Source organism: Cajanus cajan, chromosome 4, assembly GCF_000230855.2.
Source record: "Cajanus cajan strain Asha chromosome 4, NIPB_CcT2T_4, whole genome shotgun sequence".
In the NCBI taxonomy this organism is placed as follows: domain Eukaryota; kingdom Viridiplantae; phylum Streptophyta; class Magnoliopsida; order Fabales; family Fabaceae; genus Cajanus; species Cajanus cajan.
Window position 1 is genome coordinate 54134091 of NC_138520.1, and position 12121 is coordinate 54146211.

The 12121-nt window shown below is 28.2% G+C and overlaps 1 protein-coding gene and 1 long non-coding RNA gene across 3 annotated transcripts; one reads left to right on the plus strand and one right to left on the minus strand.

Annotated features, from left to right (window-relative positions):
* Positions 1 to 1303: 1303 nt before the first annotated feature.
* LOC145956836 (uncharacterized) lies at positions 1304 to 5058 on the minus strand. Its single transcript, XR_014433126.1, has 2 exons — positions 2574 to 5058; positions 1304 to 1571 (listed from the first exon to the last, which is right to left on the minus strand). It is a non-coding gene; the product is annotated as an uncharacterized LOC145956836 (long non-coding RNA).
* A 1748-nt stretch (positions 5059 to 6806) lies between these two features.
* LOC109806913 (F-box/FBD/LRR-repeat protein At1g13780) lies at positions 6807 to 11135 on the plus strand. 2 transcript variants are annotated; one of them, XM_020369445.2, is made up of 4 exons: positions 6807 to 7090; positions 7191 to 8137; positions 8602 to 8760; positions 8838 to 11135. In XM_020369445.2, exons 2-4 carry the CDS (start codon positions 7199 to 7201, stop codon positions 9111 to 9113), a joined length of 1374 nt encoding a protein of 457 aa, XP_020225034.1. In that variant the 5' UTR covers positions 6807 to 7090; positions 7191 to 7198; the 3' UTR covers positions 9114 to 11135. The 2 variants fall into 2 exon arrangements, with proteins under 2 accessions (XP_020225034.1, XP_082928716.1); XM_083072590.1 differs by having other exon boundaries at positions 6810 to 7090; positions 7191 to 8272; positions 8838 to 11132.
* The last annotated feature ends 986 nt before the right edge of the window (positions 11136 to 12121 follow it).

The following is a 12121-nucleotide window of genomic DNA, read 5'->3' on the forward strand; positions in this document are numbered from 1 at the left end:
CAATTGCATTTAGGAAAAACCTTTACTAGCAAAAATACACGAGTCTAATTGGAACTTCTAGTTTTGGAGTTGCAAAATGGGTCTCCACAGGCTAACTTGCAATCCCGTTTCTTGTTTTCGGGTTACTCAATTAATAACAGAGCTGTTTTTCTGGTCCCGTTTCTTCATTAATAAAAGGTAAAGTTTTTTAATCAAGTCATGTTACAGAAATTTTAGGGGAGTGGAATTAAGAGGACTCGCTGAGGTTAGGATATGCTTAAAGGCTATAAGAGCTTTTATAGAGGTACATGTGACCATAGTTTTAAAATTCAAACTAGTTGATTCAATCAGTTGAATTGGAGCCCATGGGGACGGCAATCACACGTGTTGGTGCATGTGTCCTATTAAGGAAGGGAGTTTTTTTTGGCGTCCCTAACTTTCTCTTCACATCCTCATTGTTTTTTGTTTTATTTGACATTCCCACAATACTAACCTAAGTCACCTTCACCATCTTCTCTGCTCCCTTGCCTTTGTGCATCCTCTCCTCTCATTTTTCTCTTTAAAGCTTTTTTTTTCTTCAGCCTTTCACTTATCTTACTAAAACTAGTCCATAAAATACAATTTACATTGCAGAAATTAGTTTCAGTTATGTATTTATTTATTTATTTATTTATTTTTTATATTCCTAGTGAAATTATGATACTCCGTGTTTGTATATTTTATTTAATAAAAGGTGTTTAAAAATTATTAATATTTATTAAATTAGTTATTGTTGTACTTGATCTTCAAATCTCAAGGTCTTGAGTTTGAGTTTTGGGTTTGTAAAGGTAATTAATTTTTAATATATTTTTTGTTATTTAAAAATTTAAGGATAAAATTATCTAAAAAATGTGTAGACCAAATCAGGTTATCGCTTTTATATATACTAGTATACAAAAGGTACTCCATGTCTCCATAAATTACATTTATAAAATTAATAAATAATAAAATTATATAATAATGAATGATTATTAAAATATAGATGGTTATAAAGTGGAATTTACAGAAAAGAATAACAAATTTATAATTTATAAATTGATAATTATAAAGATAAAATTATCTATAAAAGTATAAATATCAAGTGAGCCTATCCATTTATTAATAGTGTAGATTATGGAAATTATAGAATTATAGATTATTGATGAGAACTAGTTATTGTAATATAAATTTCAACACTACAGAAACTGTGACACCCTCTACCCCAACATAATTACTTAATAAGCATTAACTATATAAAAAAAATATATTAGAGTGATAATAAATATCATAAGGTAGAAGATGCACATTCGTAATTAACATTTATACCAAACTCAAGAAGTCATAATAAAACAAAGATTATAAATTAATCCCAGTAAAGGTGGCAGTGCCTCCTAGTTAGGAATCAATTTATAATCTTTTTTATATCATACAAATATATTTAAATTTCAAAAGAAGGAAAATAAAACATTATTATCCCAGAAAGAAGCCTAGCTAAGCCCAATGTCACATCCTATCAGAGCATGCCCACTTAAGCCTCTAGACTTCATTACCAACATCCTCATGATTAAGATTACCTGCAACATAAATTTAAACATATACAAGAATAACAAGAGGAGTGAGAAACTTCTCACTTAGTTGCAGGTATAGAAATAAAAGTTAAATAGCACACACACATACAATATAATCAATATCATATATATATATATATATATATATATATATATATATATATATATATATGTACATTTATAATTCATGCAATGATTTTATTGACTCGACTCACAAAATGCATGCATGTGGCGCCATACGGAAGTTTCAGAATTTATCACTGGTGACCCAAAGGTACACCTATCACTGGTGTTCATACACCTCGTTAGCATGTTACATCACTGGTGTCCCGAAGGCACACCTATCACTGGTGTTCATACACCTTGTTAGCATCACTGGTATGCGGCCTCAGCGGCACACCTGGAATAATATATGCATATGATGCATGTCATACATTCATAGACTCAACATTTAGCATATTACACATATAAGATTCATATTTCATAATTATGATTTATTTTATTAATCCAACTTTAATAGTCCAACGGTCCAATGGTCCAATCAGTCCAATAGTCCAACGGTCCAATAGTTCAACAGTTCAATGGTCCATTCATGGATCATAGGTCACAAGTCATTAGTACATATTTCATACAGTCATATCCTCATAGGTCCGCACAGGTCTCATATATACTTCATATACTCAAGTCATAATAAGATCTTCATAAGTTCGTATAGGTATTTTTTATTTTAAAACTTATTCATTTTTAACATCAATTACATATTTATTAATTAATAGGAGGCTTAGCCTTCCATATCTTTATTAATAAACAATTTATTTATTTTTCTTTTATAAAAATAGTATAGTTATTATTTACTACAGACAAGAAATCAAGTAATATAAAAAGCAAAGCACATTAATAACAATATTTCATACAAACAACAGACATAAGATCGGGAGCCAATCTACAAACAACTATTTAACGATTACTCCCACACCCCCAAGCGAGGTTTCCCACTCCCCCCCTTACCTGGATATACAGAAATTTGGGCAGAATCTCGCTAAAACTTAGAGCAGAACTTCTTCCCCTAGGCTCCTTCAGTCTAAGCAGAACGTAGAGAGAAAAATTACAAGAGAAGAGAAATGAGAAGTGTTTTAGGGAGGTTCTGAAATGAAGAATTGAGGGGCTATTTATAGCCTTCAAAAGACATTAAAATATAAGGAAATTAGGTTTAGTGGATGAGTTAGTGGTGGTAGTGGAGGAGTTAGTGGTGATGGTGGATGGTTAGTGGAGTTTAGTGGACACGTCCTTTGGCACTCCCATTTTGACCTTCTAGACGACTGAATTTGGTCACGAGGTTTTCATGAAAGTTGTAGCTTAGGATGTTATCTTTTCAATCGTTTTGGAATCACCGAAAAAGGAGATCTATAACTCCAGATATGACTGTTTTAGTGAACAGGGGTCAGGCTGCCAGCGTGAGTTAAATATGTTGCGGTTTTTAGAATATTCAACATGGTAGATGAAGGAATTTGAAAATAGTTTCTTCATAAAAGTTATAGTATTTTATCTTAGATTTCCATTGATATAAAGTGTGTATCATTTGGACAACCACAGACCGAGTTATGCCCCAAAAACCGAGGCTTGCCAGTCAGCCCAGCGAAAACGATTTTAACAAAAAGAAAGTGGACAACTATCTAATTAAGCCCAACAATATACATATGTTTCTAAAGCCTATAATTAAGCATAAATGGAGTGTGAATTAGCTACAATTGAAGTAAAATATAATCACCAAATTATGACTAAATAATAATAATAATAATAATAATAATAGTAATAATAACCATTTTGAAAACTGGGATGTTACAGAAACTAGTTTCTGTGATGTATACAAAATTTACATTATGAAGATTGTTTTTGTAATATAAACTGTAATAACAGAGATCAATTTTCATGATATATGAAAAAACAACACATTCTAGAAACTAGTTTTCGTATTGCATTTATGGGCAAGACGACACCCTAAACATAATTTAATTTCCATTCACTAAGTCAGTGAAAACCTTTTGTATTTAAATGCATATTAGATTAAAAAAATATTAAAATAAATATAAAAAAAATAATAGATTCCCTAAACCCATAAATCAGTCAAAAAATATGAAATAAAGATATTAAAATAAATATAAAATAATATTTTCAGGGATATAATTTTTTAAAAAAAAACATATAGAAATAAAACATAAAATTATGTAGAGCGATAATTTTTTTAATAGTGTATTTATATCGGTATCTAAATACAAAACATCATGAATTATATGTTTATTGAATTTTACAATAGCTACCTTACATATCACATTGATAATAATTCATACTTTTTACACAGAACATAACTATTAAACCTTAACTAACAATTAATATTTTAACATGTATATATAACTAAAATTTATAATAACTTATCTATATAAATAAATATTACTTTTGAATCATATTTAAAATTTATATAAATAGATGTTTTAAAATATATAAATTATATTTTGAAATTTTGAATAATAATTTATATTGTAGTAAAATATTATTTTTTTTATTAATAATTTAGTTTTAAAATATCAAAATTTAATTTTTAAATAATTATTATATTTTAAAAAAATAAATTAGATAAGAAATTAAGAAAAATCTTTAAAAATTTCTCTCATTAAAAAACAAAAAACTCTTAAAAATATTCTCGCATAAGATAAATGTTGATTAATTTTAAATGTATAGGAGTTAAATAAAGGTTTTGATTTTATATCAAAACTCAGTATTGATAATAAATTCAAAATTTAACTTGTATATTTAAAGTTTAAATATGTTTTTAATTATTATATAATGAATAAATTTTGGTCATAGTTACTGTAAAATTTTATCATTCTTTTCTTTTATGAATTTTAATTATAATATAATTGAAATATTAAAATTATTTGTTAAACGTAAATTATATAAAATTAATTTATTATCATATATTATGTATGACAAAATATTAATTATATATATATTACCCAATTGCTTAGAATTTATGGATTATCACTACACACATATACACATTAATATTTTAGTCTATGCAATATATATGATATTGATTTATTTTATATAACTAAATTTATAATAAATAAATAATTTTAAATATTTAAATTATATTTTATATACATTTATTTCTTTTTCAATTATTGATAATCATTTTCAAAAAATAAAAATAATATAATGGAAGTGAATGTAAAAATGATAAATTCAAGTAAATAAGAAGTTTCAAAAATATTAAAAGAAATATGAAAATGATATATTTAAAGAATTAAGAGGTTAAAAATGTTGAAATAAATATAAAATAGATATATAGTGATAATATTTAAAATTTTAATATATATATATATATATATATAATTTTAAATTAAAGCATCACCCTTTAGAACTAGATGTTTAGTTGATATAAAAGAATACAAAAAGCAATTGCACAATTATTATTTGCTAAATCGTTCATTTGATATCTTTAGGAGAGAAAACAATGAACTATGATGAGTATAATAAAAGAGAGTAGTTTGTTTATAAAATAGAAAATAAAATCAAGAATAATGATAGAATAAAATAAATATTATAAGTTAATTGAAATTCAAATATATTTTATACTTCTAAATTTCAATAAATTTATATTCTATTTTAAATTTCAATTTCCATCTTATTTAAAATTATCTTTATTTTTATTTTGTATAAAGAAATACATAAAAAATATAAAGAAATACATAAAAAAATTTCATGTTAAACTGTATATTAATACAAATTAAATATATAGATAATATTTACATATATAATATGCTTACAATTGATATCACAAAATAATATATGTAATATCTACATAGATATTATATTATTAAATATATAATTTAAAATTAATAATATACTATAAAAGTTATTTAAGTTGCATATATTACAAATACTTTAGAATAAGTAGTCATTATATTCTTGTTTTAATAAGACTCTTTTGCTCTTCCATTAAAAAATTCAATTCTCATTACTATTTTTGTGATTTGTAATCTCTTAAAAAAAATATAAAATAAATTATGGTTGAACTGGTTTGACCCACTAGTTCATTGATCGAACAGAAAAATTAACCAGTTCAATCAAGCTTGAAACGGATCAAATGCATAATCAATCCAACTTAAAATTCATACTGACTGGACCACTGGTTCCCGGTTCAACCGGTCCGATCCAATTTTTAAAAAGAATTATAAGACACATTAAATGTTATAATTTAATTCAAATTCAAATACACAATAACTGATAAGAATAAATTGAAAAATATATCTCATGTGACAAATTACAGGATCTTAATCTCAATTCTAAGAGATAAATTATTAGTTACTTTTTCAAATTTATTGCAATCAGTTAATTTGATCAAACAAATATCCTGAATTATCTAAACAAACATGAATGATATATAGTGTTGGGAAGAAACTTTAAAGGCTAGAAGGAAGTGTTTAAGATTGGGAGAGGTTGGAAGATTTTGAGAGAAAGAAAGGCTTGTTGTATTGAATGCTTCTAAACTTTTTGGCTTACATCCAAATGATACAACCATCCCCTATTTATACTAGTGGCACCTCCTTAACCAATGGTTAGGATCTTGCAACCACAACATTCATTTAAGGGTTATAATTCATTCTCTAGAACTTTCTAAAACATTCCTACAATTCTAAAGTTTTCTAAACTTATCTAGAAACATCTTATGGATAAACATCTATAGATATTTTGTACATCATTCTAGAATCTTTTAGATAGGATTTTCTAGAATTCTATTTGGGCCTTTGCTAATATTGGACTTTTATCTTTTAAGCCCAACATACAAAATCAATTTATATTCCAACAATATAGGACAAAATAAATATTAAGATTTAATTCAAATTTAAATAAGCAATAAATGATTAGAATAAATTGAAAAAAATATCTCGTGAGAAATTCCAGCAGGATCTTAACCTCGATCGAAAGATAAATTAGTTACTTTTTCAAATTTATTGCAATCAATTAATTTAATAATAGAAATATCCTTAATTATCTAGATAATTTAATTATAAGATTATTATTTTAAGCAGAAAAGAAGAAAATTATTATAAAAAGATAGTGTTCAAGTTTATAAAAATTTCTTCTTAAACTTCTTTATTTTTTTAATAATATAAACATATAATTTAATTTTTTTTAAATATTTTTATTATAAATTTTAATTTTATAAAATAAATATTCAATTTATATTTTACAAATTTAAATACGTACCAATTTGAATTTTTTCCATTTTTTTTTTGTATCTAAATTTTGTAAACAACATACACCCACGTTAAAAGCCTCACGTGCATGATATTTAGAGCTATCTGAGTAACAACCGTGTAGGCCATACAAAATCTTGTTGCTGGTATTTCTGTTTGCTGAATTGTTTTCCTTTTTTAATGCAGTCTTTGAAATTTCCATAACTCCATCATTCAATTGTGGTAAATTAGAAAGCAACCTCCGATCATAGTCATCGTACCAATTAGGTTTTGCTGCAACATCGTTGTTGGCTTGTTTTTCTTTTTGTTTACTAAAATTGTTTAGTATTTTTTTTTTCTATTTCACACTCTTCATTCTTGTGTATAGGCATTCAAATGACAGAAAGAAAGGTCTTTAAAATAGCACCACAACACGGTGGTGGTAGCGTGGATAGGTTAAGTGAACTCTCTGAGGGTATTCTTCTTCACATCCTCTCACGATTGGATACGAAAGAAGCCGCAGTCACATCAATTTTGTCCACTGCATGGAGAAACCTTTTTCTTTCGGTTCCCGAAATTCGCCTTTGTTTCTCCAGAATGGATGCTTTTGAACGCGGTGGACTCTTTCCTCTTTTCACACGTTTCGCCAATCGAGTTCTTCAAGAGCGAAATGATGCACCCATTAAAGGTATTCGGCTTAACGTGGAGTTCTTCAATGAAAGGTTTCGACCCAGTTTGGAATCGTTGTTCTCCACAGTGGCTCATTCACTTTCCACTCACAAAGTTCAAGTTGTGTGTATTATTGTTGATATTGATAGCCTAAATGAGTTTGATGAGTTTGAGCCATGCACTTTTATTAAGGTGCCACGTGGAATGTTCTCGTCTGAGACCCTAGTTCATTTGCATTTACACGTTCGTGTGGCTTGGGATGTTCCAAAATTTGTTTGGTTGCCGAATCTCAAGTTTCTTCACTTGATTTCGTTAAGATTGGTGGACCAAGATTCTGTTCCGAGGCTTCTACAAGGTTGTCCTTTGCTTGAAAATCTGATACTAGTTTTGCGGTCTTTGGATGAGTTCGAGAATGGAGAAGAAGCCGTACAAGTCGATTCTCTTAGCATCTTCAGTCCCTCCCTGAAGTGGTTGATGTTTGTGTGGCAAGATAGAGTTGAATCAAACTTCAGTGTTTTTGTGACATCGGAAAATCTTGAGAGTTTCTCTTGCGAACTCGAAGGGCCGTACAAGGTTACATTAGATGCGCCAAAGCTCAAGTCTTTGAACCTTTATGGGGAGGTGTTTGAATTTAACATGACTCAAAAACTGGTCTCTATTGTTGAGGTACGGGTAGAAGCTAAATTTATGCGCCTTTCGAACGACCCACATGACCGTTTTTTATGTGCTCAACGTGCTTTTACGTTCTTTAGTGGCTTTCAACATGTGAGATCCCTGTGTTTGTCTGTGACCTTTATAAAGGTGTGCTATTTTCATTTCTAGTTTGTCTTGGTAGTCTTATCTTTAAGGACCAAACTTACCATTCATACCATAGATATTGTTTGATAATGTTTTTCTATCAGAATTGGGATTCCACTTCAAAAATATTACATAGGTGAAAGTCCAATTCTATTTGGAAAACAATATCAATATCTATAGTAGTGTAAGTATGTTTGGATACAAGAAAATACTTATTATTTTTAATAGAGAAGTTTTCAAAAGTGTTTTTAACTTGTATCTAGACATGGTCGATATCTATGTTTTTTCCTATCTTTAATTGTTATGTAATTCTTGTTCTTGCATGTGTGAAGGCTCTCTATCTTTATCCATCGGTGCCAACTCTCACGAACTTGATCAAGCTAGAGCTTAAACCTGACTATACCCTTCAGTTTGACGGTGGGGTGATCTCGCGGGTGCTATTGAACTTGTTTGAATGTTCTCCAAACCTTGAAGTCCTTATCTTCAATACGGTATGTGGTGTTGGATATTTTGTGCATAGGTTAATTGCTATGCATTTTGCAGCCACTTATATACTTTATATGAACAGGTGTCCGATGTTTACTTTGGCGACGGTGACTATTTTGATTCTGTTTTGTCACGGGCTCTTCCACTGTCATTTGTTGAGCATCTTAAGGTAATAGAACTGAACAAATTTAGGTATGGAGAACTTGAATTCAAGCTGGTGGAATATTTTTTGAAGAATGGAAAATCTCTGGAAAAGATTGCTATTGGTGTAAATGATTGGGAGTTTGTACCGAAACATCGCAACAAGATACTCTCCTTCGAGAAGTGCTCAGAGGATTGTCAGATTGTATTCAGATAGATATAAGATTTCACACAATACTCACATTTACAACTAGCTAGTGATGAATCTATCTCCATAATATTATTAATTTGTGGCAATTGGTAAATTGTTATGCATATAATTCCATTGAGACTTATGAAATTGTGTCTACTAGTAAGGAACTAGGAATGATATTATGTAACATTTGGTGAATTGTGAATACGATGGCCTTTTACTTTTTTTTTTTTGTTTGATATGGGTTGAGTAAAAATTCTTGTTCTTTTGCAAATGGTATGATTTATCTGATGGAATGTGCTTTGTTAACATTTTTTTTTATTTTTGTAACATTTATGCTTCTTGATATTTTTTTCTTATGACTCATCACGTTATCAATTTCTTTGTGAAGATCAAATTAGCCATCAACCGCAAATTTTTTAAATTCTACCAGAATTTCATGTGATGGTATTGTCTAGTTTTTTTTCGGAAGTAGTTCTTATTGTGAGACCTCGACTAATGGGAGAACTTGGATTGTATTTTTTTTTTTTTTTGATATATGTCTTACAATTCGCAATTTTTCAAATTTAAACGTATTTGATATCTTTTTTCTATATATAGGTCACAATGAAAGAATTAAAGAAAAACATCCAATATCAGTTTTGTGTGTAAGGGTGTCTAATGAAGTCTTTTCTATATATAGGTCACAATGAAAGAATTGAAGAAAAATACCTAATATCAGTTTTCTCTGTACAAGGGTGTCTAAGCATATTCTGGTTTGTTAGCACTTTACAGCAACTGGTTTCTAGTTTTCGACATTGTTTTACGGTTTCACATCACTTGACACCATACTTAGCATCTCAGCATTTCTGGTTTCATTGATGTGCATAGATGTGACTGTAGGAGTAAATTGTCTGGGGGAAAAGTTAGCATTGAAGCTCCTAATAAAATTTGTTACTTAAAAATAAAGAGCTTTTTCACATTGCTCTTAGGCCTCTGCTTGTAGTTATGTTGTTTTGTCAGAAAAAATTTAAACAGCAAGTATTCAAAATTAATTCTAGAATTCAAGAAGTTGCTTTCACAAGCTACCGAAATTACAAGACATGGTAGGAAACTACATTGCACATAACACATTATTCGACTTTTCTTAAAGATATATTGAGGAATTAGAACACCAGTAGGCATTGAAAGTACTGACTCAAGATCGCCTGAAATAAAGTACCTTCGAGTTTCCAGAGGTTCATTTATGTTTTTACTGTCTTGAAAAAGAAATGGTGTGATTATGAATAATGTGATATCATGGAATAGATACCAATTCTGACTTCTGCTTCTACTGAACTTAATGAATCTTGTTACATGACAATTCTTATCTATGAATAGTTCGGTAGAATTATTGAAGAGTCTTGAAGGAACTTGTAGCATTATTAGATAGGCTGAGGAGAGTAAATCTTTTGTTCAATGACATAATAGATGATCTTTTGTTTCTCCATTTCTTCCTAACTCATTTCTTGTGTCTGTCCATGTCAGCAACAATCTAATCAAGCAATTAGAAATTTAGAATATAATTGCATGTAGGAAAAACCTTTAGCAAGAATACACAAGTCTAACTGGAACTAACCTTTGTGTCCTGTTTCATTTTTCACCATTAAAAGGTGTTAAGATATTTAACAATTAAATACACAAGTTAAATGTATGAATATGTAATATCCATTTTCATAGAACCAAGGGTTTGAAAAGTGTCAATTTTACTTAAAAAAAATATAATCTTATTAACATTTATTTGGCTACATTTAAAAATAAAATTTATTTTTAACTCTAAAAAATATTGTAAAAATCAAAACGATCCGTGAATTAGTTAGTTTTCAAAATTTGATAATTTTTAGATTAATGAATATATCTCATTATTTTGCATATTAATTTGATCAAACATCAAAGATTTTTATAAATTGAGGCAAAGTACATTTCGCTTAGCAAAATTAGAGAAAAATAAAAGCGAGTCACTGCATAATTTGGCTTAGCAAATCAAGAATGATTGATCGCAATTGATCTAGGGAGCAAAAACGCTCAACTGAATAAAAAAATGGCAAAAACGCTCAACTGAATAAAAAAATGTCTAAGCCAAATTGTCACACCTATTTTATAATTCTAAACTTAGTTTTATAGTATATCTTTTATAAATTATTAATTCAATTATAAAATTAATATTTATAAAATGGTTGTTTTTTGTCCTAAAAAAATATTTTGTAATTATAAAAATAAAATATGTATATATACAAATATAAGAATAAAAGAAAATTACATGCAGAACTATACATATAGGGAGATCATTAATACATCATATCATGTATAAAAGTACATATAATGATACATGTATTAGTTTTATCATCTAAGTGAAGGAAAAAAGGTCTTATTTACAAACAATTTTTTTCCTTCATATTCATCTCAAGTTGGAATAAGTTTATTATTGGGTTAGTATGGTTGGCAGGTGGTAGGTAAAACGTAACTACTGTAGGATTATCATCAACAACGGTAAGAATTTCTTGATTTAGAGAAAATACAAAAGTTGATAAACCTATGTCTTGGAAGTTAATTGAATTTGTAATAATGTCCATACTCTAATTAATTAGTATCAGAGAATACATAACCAAAATAACTGTAAAAGGTCTAGGTATAGTTGATAGATTAATCTATTTAAAATTTTGAATAGTACATGCACGCGTGCACATAAAATATAGATAAACATAATATAAAATAGATAAATATTAATTTTATAACAAAAGTGATAAAAGTCTATTTTCCATTATCTTAAAATTTGAAGAAATAGAAATTTGAAAATTGTTTTCTACTGACCTAACCAAAATAGTTTGACGAGACTCTCTCATTCTCTTTCATACGCTCTAGATTCACCTTCTCTTGAACTCTATTATTGCTCTACCTTCTTACTTTCTCTCGTTTCACTATGCATTCCATCAACTTTCACTTACTATTTATAGATAGATTTATGTAATAATTACTTAGTTATGTTTCAACAACTTGAGTTTCATTTCAATTTT

Excerpts from the sequence above, each read along its gene's own strand:
- LOC109806913 (XM_083072590.1), top strand. The coding sequence starts at position 7,199 with ATGACAGAAAGAAAGGTCTTTAAAATAGCACCACAACACGGTGGTGGT. Across the intron at positions 8,273-8,601 it reads TGTCTGTGACCTTTATAAAG|GCTCTCTATCTTTATCCATC; the intron begins GTGTGCTATTTT and ends GCATGTGTGAAG. Across the intron at positions 8,761-8,837 it reads AAGTCCTTATCTTCAATACG|GTGTCCGATGTTTACTTTGG; the intron begins GTATGTGGTGTT and ends TTATATGAACAG.